This window comes from Spodoptera frugiperda, chromosome 17 (assembly GCF_023101765.2).
Source record: "Spodoptera frugiperda isolate SF20-4 chromosome 17, AGI-APGP_CSIRO_Sfru_2.0, whole genome shotgun sequence".
NCBI classification, from domain to species: domain Eukaryota; kingdom Metazoa; phylum Arthropoda; class Insecta; order Lepidoptera; family Noctuidae; genus Spodoptera; species Spodoptera frugiperda.
This window is the reverse complement of record NC_064228.1, coordinates 3,644,499-3,659,407: the sequence shown is the minus strand read 5'-3', so window position 1 is coordinate 3,659,407 and position 14,909 is coordinate 3,644,499. Positions and strand designations below refer to the sequence as shown.

General features: G+C 38.2%; 1 protein-coding gene across 1 annotated transcript in view; it reads left to right on the top strand.

The window, feature by feature from the left end:
* Positions 1-14,909, top strand: part of LOC118276612 (uncharacterized) — an 89,777-nt gene that overhangs the window by 64,202 nt on the left and 10,666 nt on the right. The window contains exons 2-3 of the mRNA XM_035594958.2: positions 4,635-4,828; positions 13,017-13,158. Coding sequence (XP_035450851.2) covers positions 4,635-4,828; positions 13,017-13,158 — 336 coding nt within the window. The remainder of the gene's footprint in view (positions 1-4,634; positions 4,829-13,016; positions 13,159-14,909) is intronic.

The following is a 14,909-nucleotide window of genomic DNA, read 5'->3' as shown; positions in this document are numbered from 1 at the left end:
AGTTCGTAACCAATTACAATTTTATTTATTAACACGTTAACCGCAACGTCGGTCACAGGTATCCGACGCTTAGCGGAGGATTTGCCTTCAACAGTTTTCTTACGGCAGTTAATGCTTTAATCACTTGTGCAAGTATCTCATTACCCCAGATGTGTTTACTGAGACAAAACAATAAAAAACTGTTCCGATTGATTGCACACAAGCACGTGGCTACTCTTCTGTTTGTTGTTTACGTTAAATAGCTACGAGAAAAACAATAACATTGCTAATTTGTCAACTGATAAGCTTATGGTCAATTAGTTAATTTACTACCTTCAGCCAGTGGCTTCGCTCACGTTCCATGGGATAAAAAGAGTATGAGTTATTTTAGACCACATTCTACTCCTGTTCTTCTTCCTAATAATCCTTTTCCTATAATCATCCTAATCCCCGATTCCCCAACAACCCTTAAACTCATAACCCCCAAAAGGTCTTTGGTAATATTGGGTGTCCAGCCATAGCTTACCATCTGATAGTTGATCCGTCGGTTGGTTTACCGGCTTATACCATAAAAAAAAACTATAGCTTTTGCTTACAACGAAATCCAGAGTAAATGTTATATTTTGATCAATTTATATTATTATTACCACCGCCGACAAAGAATCACGAATCCTAACCTCTTTAACGCGACATGCATGACCACTGACATTACCAAACGGGCAAAAACACCTCGTCTCAAAGAAAGCAATTTATTCACAATATTCAAAAAAGGAATTGTAAAGAAACACCAACAACGCTCCAGCATTCTTAGAAAAATAAAATAATAAAAAAGAAAAACAAAAACGCTAGTGTTGTGAAAGTGTCGACCCACATACATCGGATGTCTATCGAAAGCAAGAGTCGATAATTACGTGTGAATTAACCGCGATAGTGTTGTGCTAGTGCGACATGTCAATTGACGTTCGCTCGATTTGAGTAGGCTGTATGCGGTATTGTTTTGTTGTGCCATAATTATTGGTGTAGGTAATGTCAGATTTTTTTTGAGATACGTACTTATTTAAAGATTTGAAATAATTTATAATAGAAATCTATTCAAATGGTAAATATTAATTAATTACTGTAATATATTTAATTTAACTATTAGAAAATAGGAAATCTACGATTAACGGAAACGTTAAATTTGGAAAGAAATATTTAAACGTATCGGATATGAAATTGTACATTTTTACAAGAAATAATAAATTTAGTAATGCATAGAAATAGAAATCGTAAATGGACATGGCCTAATGTAATTGAACTTAACTTTTTCGTTAGTCCAATGGCCTCTGAATAAGAACTTGCGTAAGATTCCCGGGTTGAGTTGAATCTCGAGTGTTACTTAGATTTAATAACATAACTGGTGAAAAACGAATGTTTAGTAAATACACGATACATATTTACTTAAAATCTGCAGGGAACGGTAAATTATTATAATAAAACTCTTTTTGTTACTGATGATTGAGTCAACTTCCAAAACTGCGGGTTGAATAAACTTTTAGGGAACAGAGAGTAAAATAAGAAAAGGGGAATCCTCCGATCAGGCGAGGTAATCATGCCTGGCGGGCTCTCTGCCCAACTAGTTATTATTGTTCGTTGAGATTTTCTATCCGCATGTATACTTCATTATGTGCGATGTAGGATTTATGATGTCATCCGTTGATTTGTTCGTCCATGTGCGACTTCTGTCATCTGTCACTTGTCATGTGTTGCCACAAAGTTAAGCGCATAAAGATTTCTAAGGGGTTGCATAAGTATCTACACTAAAACACTCAGAGAGGACTTCCCAAAACTCCTACAAAAACTAAAAAAAAGGTGAACCCTGCGAATTCGCGTGCTACAGCTAATGAGAATGTTTAATAAAACAAATGCACTGTTCATTTTTAATTGCAACATGTCCGGTTTAATACAGTTCGATTTGGCCTTAATCCACACTAGCGTGCGATCGTCTAATTAAGGATTATAAACGGCACGTTTAAGCCGTCCGTGCGTACACGGCCTAATGATTTCACTCAGTGAAAACTGGGTAGAGTGACAGATACTGTAAACAGAACCATTTTTTTTATTCGAGAAATGATTCAAGGTCTTCTTTTGCCTTGGGTTAGGCGAGAGCGTGTCAGACTCTTACTGACTAAAAACCACCCTGTTTCTACTTCTGCTTTATGAGCCGGAGCCCCAGTAAACCCGCTAATAGTCTGCAGCTCCTAATCAGCCATGAGCCCTACTGGGTCCAATCTGTGGTGGATCTTTATAAGTATTAGGTTTACTTGTGAGTAGCGTACCCTATTCTTCAGACTGCTCATTCGGTTTATTCCTTGGATTATCGATTATGATCAACAAAATTATACTATAACCGAAATAGCATTATCTTTTAATTTTCGAAGAAATACACATGTAGTTTCCACTAGTTACGTTACGAGTTCCATCATGGTGATCGGGGTTTTTTTGAATATCTTAAATACACTACTACACCACCGAATATTTCCGTTGTAATATTTGGTTTATCAAACACAAAAGAAGCTATTTATAGAACAATAGGCATGTTTCCTATTAGTCAAATTCAATACTTTTTTCGAAACGTCAAAAACGATATTTTCTATGAACTTTGTATGAAATATTATGAAGTCATAAGTTTTTGAAGTCAAATAGCAAACTTATTTTTAGAAATTTAGCTAGAAAAAAATTAAGTAGTTTATCAAATTTATGAATGACAGTGTGATTATTTTTGAATATTTTATTGTATTGAAAAGTTGTAATAATTTATTTTTGACCTAGTCATCATCCCTATTGTCGCAGTGTCTAGTCGTACCGGATAGCGGATTGTGTGGCTCCCGCACTAAACAAATATTTGTATGACAACACAAATCAGGTAGTTCTTCCGGAGCCGAAGTCATTGGACGATTTCCTTTTTAAAATAAAATTAGCTAAAGATTAAAAAAGTTCCGACATGCTAGTTATGGCATAAAAATCTAAGCAGTTATGACATCATTTTGCCAGATAGCTATGGCAGATAGCATTTATGAAAAGTGACAGCTCAGGAAATGACAGTTGATTGGCAATTTGATAGAATAATATTTTTGTTGTTTAGATTTAGTTTACTTTATGATATTTTCTTAATTTTATTCTTTTAGCAAAGTACTATGGTGTACTTGAAGAAATATTTACTTATCAATGAGGCTTATGTTTTACTAAATAAAAATGAAAGTGTGTTGCTTAATTAAACAAATAGGTAAGTTATTTCATTTGGTAGTTTTTATATAAACTGGGTGTGTTGGTGTTTTGCCACCAGAGATGTGCTATGCTACGTTACTGTGGATGCGTTTGACTTCCACCAATCATATTCATTGATACACATAGCTTAGCACTGGTAGAAACGGACTCAGCTAAGCTATGTTTTTTATTAAACAAAGCGTGCTATAGATGGCTTCCCAATTATTACATCGCATACTCGAGCTGCGCATCTTCCACGCACTTCTCAGTAGCCAGTAGTTACTCGTAGTGTGTGGGCAAATTTATTTTACGTTGCGGCTCACCACACAAGAAAACATGAAAATAAACTATCATAAAAACCAATAAAAATTAATAAACCGTTATCAAAATACTGCAGTTTTGCATCTAAATAGATGTTTTTTAAACTGTTAACTAAGTAAGGTGCGTTGGGGTAAGATCGGCGCAGGGGTAAGAACGTACAGATCAAATATCTCACTCCGTGTTGACCGGAGCGAGTGGTGGTCACTGCGGGACGGGGCGGAACTTAATGACGTGCCACGTAATGTGATCAGCATTAAAAAATATAGCCAAATAAGTGAGATATTTGATTTGTACGTTATTACCCCTGCGCCGATCTTACCCCAACGCACCTTAAATCTTAATAAATCAAACAGATCTAATGCTTTATTCTTAATATTTCTTAGGAAACTCACTATATTACAATTTAGACGTTATCTATACATATTATACCGTTGTTTCGTAATTGTGGTTAACTAGTAACTGGTTATACCGAACTCCCGACGCATGCTAGTTAACAAATTACCAGAACGTATAATTTACTTGACCACAACCGCAGATACTATGTACGTTGTACACTCAGCCTAGTAAGTAAGCAGACAAGTAAAATAAAGATGGTACAATACAGAGACAATAACAATTGGTTAGCTTACAGATTGGCTTCGTTAAAAATGTACAATTTAGTATAAAAATAGCTACTGCATCTATCCCCGAAGAGGTAGGCAGAAATGGATATTACGGCACTAAATAGCACTGTACAATGTACACCCACTTTTCACCATTTGTGTTAAGATGCCATGTAATAGGGGATGCGTTTATTGCCATATACTGGACAATGCCAGATACCGATGCTACTACTTAGATTATTGCTGGGCTTTTTTCGGTTTTTGCATCTGTACTAAATTAACCATCATTTTCTGACCTGCATATTATATAACTTTGTGTTTGTTTACAAGCCTCTTTGAACATATTCCAGTACATACCTATTTACTAAAGCGGAGAGTTCACTATGCAATCATTCCCCCTATTTACTAATAGCATAGAGTTCACTATGCAATCACTCCCTGTATTTTAATTGAGTAATTTCTAATCACAACCATTTTTGTTCACAGGAAAGCACCTAGTCTTCTCAACAGACCCTGAATCTGTGAAAGATGAGTTCGCGTTTGACAACCCTGGGTTCCGCCAGGACGAGAGAACTGCGTGGCAGCATGAAGCACCAACCCTGCCCATCAGCAGCAAGCACCAAGGTCTTCATGTGGAGTTTACCAAGCCTGAACATAGCAAAGATGATTCACATTTACAGGTAAGATATCATATTTAAAAAGTTGTTTAATACATTGAACGCCGTGGTGGTCACCGGTGACCGACGTTAGCGGAGGATTTGCCTTCAACAGTTTTCTATTGGCAGTCAAAGACTTAAAATGGGATTTTTAACTCCATACGGATGAAGTTTCGCTCAGAATCATTTTGGTCTTTACAGTTTTGGTGAGAGATAAGATATATTCCGTTTTTATCATATTACGTTTTTTTTGCTGGAAACATTTGTTATTCTAAAAACATTGAAATGACTAGCCAATAGCAAATTGAAATGAAAAATTTGATTAAACATTTGAAGCAAATAATAATTTTGTGTTTATAACAAATCGAATGGTGGTACATATCCTCACAGAAAACCGGCGTGGAGCAACGCTTGCGTTGTGTTTCGTTGAGGTTACCAGAGGCCTTATTAGTAATTACCCCGCTTCTCAATCTTTCCAATTCCCAATTCCCTAACAACCCTTAAATTTCTATCCCTAAAAAGCCGGTAACGCACGTAACGCCTCTGGTGTTTCGGGTGTCCATAGACGATTACTTACCAACACGTGATCCGTCTGCTTGTTTACCGGCTTATACCATAAAAAATATACCTCATAGTAGAATACCTACTATTTTTACACTTCATACTCTTAAAGCACTTATCCACCTCCCATAAGATCACCATTTAAAAGTCCACCATAATAATCCAAGTCCATGAGAGTCACAAGTATGGCGCAGGCTAACAAATAACCAGCTTAAAGATAGGCTGACGTTTATAGACCATTCCAGTATCTCAATGGTCGAAGGTACGTCCAGTTCACTTCTATTGGTTCGCTATTTCTGCCCCTTCGATTAGATGGTACTATCTATGTGACGACGATAGTTCAGTCCATAGATATAATGAAAGAAGTTTTTAATATTTCTGTGGTTGAGTCTATGGAAATAAAAAATTATGATAATAAGTAAGGTTTGTTTACTAGTATTTATTTTAACTTAATAACTTTTTCTGTGGATGAGAAGTTAGATTCTTAAGGATAGAAGCAGAACTTGTAGTAAATAAAATGTTGCAGGAAATTCTTCAGCTTTATAGAGTAAGTATAGATTAAATCGTGGTGGCCCGGAGGTTTAAGACGCCCGTATCTCATGCATGAGAATGCCGGTTCGAAACCTACCATTGGCAAAAACCAATATGACGATCTATCTACGATTATTTTGACAAACAGTAAAGGAAAACATCGTGTGGAAACCTGAGCTTATAATTTCTAATTATGTATAACTTTGAAATCACCAGCCCGCATTGAGCTAGCATGGTGATTAATGCTCAAACCTTATCCGTGGGAGAAGAGCCTATGGTCAACACAGTAGTGGCAGCTTTACAGGCTTATGATGTGATACATTAGACGCAGAATTTCATTTAAAATCTTTTACTGATGCTCAAAACGGACTCCTTGTAAAGATAATATTTTTATTTCACTTTTATAATAGATTCTATCGCCATTTTGTGTATCTTGCGTGACACTACCATTGCATGGTTATGAAACGTATATATGAAGCTATTTGACATTACTCTTCACTTCACATGACTCTCGAGGAAGTTATCTTACGTAAAAGTCTGTTGATTCAGCTCTTTGTAGAAAGAGAAACGCTCGCGACTTCCATCTTGCATGGATACGTGAATTTACGATTTCATACTTCACTCGTTTTGTTTAGGCTTGCTTTTAAGTGTATGTAATTGACTTCCGACAACGTTAGTTGATTTATGTTGCCTTAAATTGACTGTTGTTTTTTTAATATTGTGGAAATTTGCGAAAAATGAATGTTCTATAAAACATACGTCCTTTAAATCTTAAAGAAAAGAAAGTGTTCCTTCTTAAAAGGCCGGTGAACGCACCTGTGACTCCTCAGGTGTTTCGGGTATCCATGGACGGCGCTGATAGTTTAGCATCAGGTGATCCGTCTGCTCGTTTTCCTCCTACTACCATAAAAAAAGAATACATATATCTCCCTACTTCTTTTCGAGACAACAGGCGTGGTCCAAAATTTATCTGATTCCCATTGAACCTGACACCCATTGCTCGTTAGTCATGCTTATAACCACCCAACCTATAATAAAACAGATAAACATAAATCACCCTCAAAATACTCAAATACAGTTTCAACGACAACTATGCGTACACGCAGCTTTCGAGTAAACTTTCAAATTATGCGCGCACGACTGTCCCCTGTCATTCTTAGCGGTATTATTACGTGTTCGTATATCTGTGCTAGGGTTCACACTTGTCTCTTTTACTTTCGTATGTTACATATAATTTATAGCCAGCATATTTGTGTGGAGTTGGCTGGCTCGACCGGAGTGATACCACGGCCTCACAGAAAACCCGCCACTCTGATCTCTGCGTCACCTAGTTCAACTGTTAGACAATGCCCGAGGCATTAGGTTGACCTATACATGTTTTTGTGTATTAAGTCTGAATAAAATAACCCGTTGGCACTTAAACACCTCGTTTAAATAAGGTTACGAGAGGTCCAATTGCCCTCAATTCCCAATCCTCAAATCCTCCCAAAAGGCCGACAACACTTGTAACTGCTGTTGTTGCGTGTGTCCATGGGCGTCGACAAGTCTTCAGTCTGTTAACTAACAGACTGGATGGCCAACTGGCCATCCAATAAAAAAAAGAGGAAGGGAAGGTTTGTTTCAAAAATAATTCCACTTGACTTTCAGTAACAGTCAAAAATTGTAGAGAAATGTTAAAAATTGTATTTTTTACTGCAAAGCAGAAAGCGTAACTAGCTAATGGTTAGGAGTTATAACCAAATTACTGTTTATATGCAATGAATAATTTCTGTACCTATTATGCTGCTAATGTACGGTTTATGAAGAGGTTATGATCACCGACTTATGTGTTTTTTGTTATGTTATTTTATCTTGAATGTGTTATGACTTATGAGTTTATTACTTTTGTGATTATAATAACATAGACGCTGTTATTCTTCATGTAATGGATAAAAATTTCTTTAAGTTTAGTGCACGGTTAGTGCGGTGGCCGGACAACCGGCTGCCGCGCAACGTGTAGCGGGTTCGATTCCCAAATCAACTCTTTGTGTGATTCACTTTTTTGATTCAAGTCTGGGTGTCATGTGTATGTGAACTTATGTTTGTAAACGGAGCCACAGGAAAAAGCATTAGTGCCGGGTAACGTTAAAAAAAGAAAATAAAGGTTTCGGAATTCCATTCTAATCATATAATCAATGTCATTATTATCTTTAGTAGCGTCACTGCGAAGAAAAAGCCTCTTCTTACACGGAATAGGAAAGAGCATTAATCACGCTTCCTCAAGGGGGATTGGCGATTTCAAACTTATAATTTAAAACAACAGGCTTTCTCGTAGTGTTATCCTTCTTCGTATATGCTTGAGGGGCGATAGGGCATCAAAATCTACATTTTATGCATACGTTAAACCAGGCGATCGCTTAACCTCATCTACATACCCCACTTTAACCAGGCAGTGTATAAGCAAACAGCGTCAACCCTATACGGTGTAATTTCGATCGGCATTCCGATGTGACTTACAAATCGGTGCAAGTCTGCAATTGCAATACAAAGTGAATGAACTTGTACTAGCGCATGATAGTCTTGGTCTTCATGATACGCTTAGGAAAGAGTCCATACTTCAAACCTTTAAGTAAACAAGGTACTCTATCTTAAAAGGCTGGTAATGCACTTGTAACTCCTATCTATGTTGTTGTGAGTGCCAATGGGTGATGCCGATTGTTTTTTTATGGTATAAGGTAGAAGCCAGACTAGTAATCGCCGTTGCAATGGACACGGGAAACATCAGAGCCGTTACAAGGGCTTTGCTGGCCTTTTGGGGGCTAGGAATTTAAGGGTTGTTGGGGAATTGGGGATTGGGAAGGAGGGTAATTGGGCCTCTGGTAACCTCACTCACACAACGCAAGCGTTGTTTTACGTCGGTTTTCTGTGAGGCCGTGGTATCACTCTGGTCGAGCCGGCCCATTCGTGCCTAAGCATGGCTCTCCCACACTTAAATGCATACCATTAGGCATCCGTCTGCTCGTTTGCATTAAAAGGCTAAATAGGTACTAGAATAAAATGAACTAACTAACTGATTACCTTAAAAACGCCTTACTTTAATAGTTTCAAATGATGCAACGAGGATGACGTCAATTAACCTAAATAGCTGAATCGCTAGATTAAATGCCGTATAAACTAAGATTAGCCGGCCACTAGACGGTTTACCGTGGAATATTACCGCGGTAATTAAAAAACAATTATCGTCTGTAATTCTTTATTATTAAGATTTACTTGGTGAGTTATAATTTCATTGGATAAGGTTGAGAATTTTTCTTTTGTGTAATTTTACTTTACTCCACGAATATCGTAAGATAAAAACTTATTTTTGAGGGAAGAAATCATTCAGTGACTTCTCCCGCCTTAGACGAGGCGAAAAGGAGTGTCAGACTGTTACTGCTTAATAACCACCCCGTTCCTACTCCTGCTTTTTGAGCCGGAGCCCCGGTAACCCGCTAGTCAGTCCGCAGTTCCGGGTCGGCGTCAGCCCTACTGGACTCCATGTAGTCCAGCAGTAGATCTCATGTGCTGTTGACGATGATTACAATTACTATGACGTTCAAATTCTTACTGACTCATTAATAACAATATTTACGCATCTAATGACGTCTATAACACTATTTATTTTGGACTATCTAGATATCTTTGCAACGCAATCATTGCGCGATTGCAAACGAAATAATAAGATAAGAATATTGGAGAATGAGTCAATGTCATGATCATATATGGTGATATCTCGTGATGTGATGATCAATGAACAAAACGTCTAGTTTTTGAGACTGATCTATTTCATATGATTGAATGCATCAACAGCCTATAAGTGGCCACTGCTGACCAAAAGCCTCTTCTCAGACGGAGAAGGTTTGAGCATTAATCACCATGCTTGCTCAATGCGGGTTTGCATATGATTGAAATCACATTGATATTAGGCATAAATGTGAAATTTTGTTTGTTTGGATGTTTGTCCGTCAATCACGTTGAAACTACTTAACGGATTTTGATGAAATTTGGTATACAGACAAGGTATGAGCTGATTTGGGTGATTAGACTTTTTCCCCATGGCGACACGGGAGAAGCAAGTAAATAATCTCATTATCAACAACTTAAAAGTGTCCACTACTGAACAAAGTCCTTTTCTCGTACGGAGAAGGATTCAGCATTAGTTACCACGCTCGCTCAAAGTAGCTTGGCTAGTAGGTATTGTGTTGTTTCAAAATGAATGATCTTGAAAATCCTTTGTACAAACAAATTAAGATTGACAAAAACATTGGTACTACTTGGTCCAATATAACTGGCGGTACATCTATAGTACCGTAAATAGATGAGATACAGTCCACTATAACAAGACACTATTCATTTATTTTATTCCTTACAATTGAGAACAATTTTTCATACGTTTTTTTTTTCACACAAACAATCTTCAAAACTGTCAGCCATGACACATCGCTGTTTGTCTATGCTCAAGTTTAATGGGAGTATTTTATTTTAATGGTGGCAGCCCCAAGGTTGTCGCAAGGTCGCCTCTCTAATCCTGCTTAGTGTTGCCATATGGTCGGATATTGCTATATTTGGGGGTGATTTTGTCGGTCAGTCGAGATTTTTTTTTTTAATTAATGTTGTTATTTTAATTACTGGGTGTGTTTTTTACTTACATATGTAGTGTTAATCGATTACGTAAATTATGAATTACGATCATATGGCTGACTGAGACGACGATAGTTAGTCAAATAAGAATTTAGAATTACATTCGATTCTTACGCACCTCTTTCGTTTCATCAACAGTCATCAATCCTTTCATGAATTTAGAATTATGACTGGTATAAAAATGGAAACTGTATAATATATATAACTGTATTTATGACTGGTATAAAAATGGAAACAAATACTAATCACGAATTACTCGAGTAACTAAATTACGTGCTTATATTATTATTAGTACATAAATACATAGACAGCAAGAGTATGTCAACCAAGTACAAAGTATAAATAGAAGATAATTACAAGTATGTATTATTTGAAGTGGTGATAACATCGATAGTAATGAGTAATGAGTAAGGCATCTTTCAGTTGTGGTTTCTAAAGTACAATAAATCACGTTTTCATTTTCATTTAAAACGTAGTTTTACATGACTTGTTATTAGTTGTTATGTTTAGATATAGTGTTGTAAACAACGGTCTAAATAATTTTTAATAATAAATAGTCTAATAATTTTTATTTTGGAAATTTGTCAGTGTTGTCTCAATAATCTTAGAATGTACTTTTAACTCGGAAAACGTCACATTGGTACTTGACGTTTGTAGGTTTCGACCTCACATCCTCATGCATGAGAAGTAGGCGCCTTAAACCTCCGGGCCACCACGACATAATACAAAATTCTATGCATTCGGTACTTAACTACTCGTTAGAATATTGATATGTTTATAGAAAATCAATTAGGATGGATTTTCGAACACAAACAGAAGTGCATACATATCTATGTAGCGACTAAAACCAGTCAGCAAGACAAAATAAACATACCATTTACCTGTTAGCATAATGGCAACACCAAACGGATGCACAGCACAGCTTCTTGCCTGATGATGTCACCGAACATGACGTCAACGTTGACTTGACCGTCAAGTTATCATCGTTGGTTAAATCATCCATAATTGTCTTAAGCATTTTTTGTAAAATACAGATTATGATCGACTACAGCTTTGGCCGAGTAAAATACAATAGTGTTTGACCTTGATCTGTACCTTAAGAATTTAGGAATTTATGATGTGATCCAATACGAAAAAATCTGAATCATTTGGGATCCGTTTCATTTCGATAGGATGGTAGTATTTTTTTGTTTGAGGGGGAAATGTCGTCTAATGACTTCTCTCACCCTGGGCAAGGCAAGAGGTAGTGTCAGACTCTTACTGACTAAAAACCACCCTGTTCCTACTCTTGCTTTTCGAGTCGGATCCCCGGTAAATCCGCTAGGTAGTCCACGGCTCTGGAGCAGGCATCGGCCCTTCTGGGCCTGTATTTGTGGTGGTCTAATTGCTCTTTGAGGCACGGGAGGAACGTGATGCCGTAGTCACGGGTTTGGTTCTGTCGGACGGCAAACTGCCCTCGCTCGTCGTCCGCAGGATCGCAGTCTAAATTAGCATTACTGAGAATAAGAAGTAGTCAAGTTATAAGCCTCATACTCCCAGATTAACTAAATTGTACCCTTTTGGAATAGTAATTTCAAATGCATCTTCTACAATTCCATAGTATCATCATGTCAATCCCCTAGTTTCCAATCCACAAAAGGCCAGCAACACACTTGTAACTCCTCTAGTGTTGCGGGTGTCCATGAGCGACTCCAACTACTTACATCAGGTGGTTCCGTTTGCTCGTATGCCGTACCTCATAAAAAATCAACCATTATGAATTGATGGCTATCAAGTTTTTATGAATGCACTGTACTGATCACATAAGTGTACAAGACTATAACATTTGCATTGAATCGAGCATTGATATACCTTCGAAGGATAGCCGTAATATTTCTGCACTGAATAGGGAGTGTTGTAAAAACTGCTGTGGTATATGTCATAGGGTATTTATGTGATAGGTGCTGGCGAGACTAGCTAGCTTTTTACCGTGGTTAAAAGTTGGTAAGGGATGGGTTTTCCTCAATGAAAGTCTGACATTTTTTTTTTGTGAGAATGGAAAATCTCACTAAAAAGGGTGAAATCGTTGTCAAAGACTAATGTTTCACCTGCAGCAATGCCCACTTCTAGAAGATCTTTCTCAAGTCCTGACTCTGTAGGCAATGTCGGGACCAAACTATCATTAAGAAACCGCGCTGTCCGCGACAGGTCACTGCTGGGTTAGGCTATGGAACTCCTCTACACGAAAGAGGTTTGCCATAACCATCACGCTTGGTAGGCGAGTTAAAGATCAGAGTCTGAAAGGTTTCGATTTATTAGAAAGCGTTGCTGGTCAGTCTCTGTCAAATTTGGAGTCCGTTGGTCGACTCCTAAGACACCTGCGGGATGCGTTGACTTCAATGTATCTTTCTCTGCCGTAACCACACGGCATATTAGTACTTATTACCTGATTTTAAAGTTTATTTTTGTTCCTTGTCCACAGCGAGCACGTGTGCGTCGCGTGAAGCTATGGGCCCGAGACTTCACCGGTTTAGGCTTCCGATGTGGAGGCGGTGCGAGGGATGGGGTGCATGTCCATTCCGTGCTGCGGAGCGGACCAGCGGCCGCCGCCAAGTTACAACCAGGTAATGTATCGTGCGCTTTGTTATAACATCGTTACCTTGTCATTAAGGGTCTCAGCACACATATGGGATCGGAAAGGGATCGTCACCGTATCGCCTCGAGCCGTTCAGAATGGTTTGTATTAAACTCCCTACTGCAACGCACACTAATCGGAATAATAACGTAATCGCCTCGCCTCGGAACAGGCTCCGAACTTGAATTCCCGCGCTTACGGCTCATCGTCCCCGCGCTTACGTTTCTCCGTCCCCGCGCTTACGTCTCTCCGTACCGGCTGCCGTGCACTAACTATCGTGTTAGTCTAGTCGGTGTCGCCTAGCCGTAGCCGAGTTGACGTACAGGCACTGCTGATACGCTTTCGTTACGTGCATACGGTAGGTTGACGCATGGTTGACAGCGAGTCGAAAGGCGTTACGGTTACGATCCCTTTCCGATCCCATATGTGTGCTGAGACCTTTAGACTGATAGACATGAGGTAAAGTATTTTGGACCTTAAGAGTGCTCGTGGATAGAGTTGATTATTCATTGTCTTCATATCAGCTGCAAAACATCCACTGCTGGACATGATAATTGGTCTAAAGGTAAGCGTCCACAGGCCCGCATCGTACGTATCGCACGCAATGACGTCATCAGTACGTATCGCATGTAGGCATTGCTGATGATGCGGTCCGTACGATGCGGATCAGTGGACGCAGTTGTATGAGTTTCTATACAAGACAAACTAAAATCCGATGCGTGCGATGCGTACGATGCGAACCTGTGGACGCTTACCTTAAGACTGATAGACATGAGGTAAAGTATTTTGGACCTTAAGCGTGCTTGTGGATAGAGTTGATTATTCATTATCTTAATATCAGCGGCAACACTGCTGAACGTAGGTCCAATGACAACTGGCCTAATATATTATGTTATATTTTTATAATAACTATCTTGAGACATACTAAATTATCTAAAAATCACGGAGAAAAGCTCTACTAGTTTCGAGTCACAGAGGGACTCTTCATCATGAGCAGCGTGCCAATAGACTGGGCGACTTCGCCGCGTCAGTGACTTGAAACTAGTAGAGCTTTTCTCAATATATTTACGTGAGACTAAACCGTGGTTTTTGGGTAAACCAAAAGTTACATAAAAAAGCAATTATTTTGGACATTTACTAGAGAGGTGACCAACCTTTCTCTAATGTCACAGACTACCATTAAGTTTGACATTTGTTGTTAGGTTGGTACACAACTGGCGACTTTCATAGACAAAGTACTTTTTTTATAATGCCAATGTGTCACCTTTTTGTTGTGTTGTAGTGCAGTAGTTATTTGCTTGAATGCATTATGAACGCTTTGCAAGTTTGATTCATAAAGATTTTATTTATATATTTTACTCATCTCGAATATATTATATGACTGACTGAGTGCACAGTTGGCAACGTGTCGCAGGTTCGATTCCCGCGAACAATTCTTTGTGTCATCTATAAATCGTTGTTCCGGGACTTTGTTTGATGCGTATGTAAACTTGTATGTTTGTCGACATAAGACAAAATACTAGTGTAGGGCAACGTTTAAAAAAAATCTAGGTAATTCATCAAATATTTTTATCCAGTTACAATTACATCAGTTTTTCAAATTACTCGTACTAGTGATACCTAGATTTCACAAATAGGTACCTACTAATCATACGAGTATGTCTGGCTTGCTGCCAATTTGGAGTATGGCTCGTTATTCAGTTGTTTTACTTCGCTCTCAAGTGCACGGCCAATGCTAAA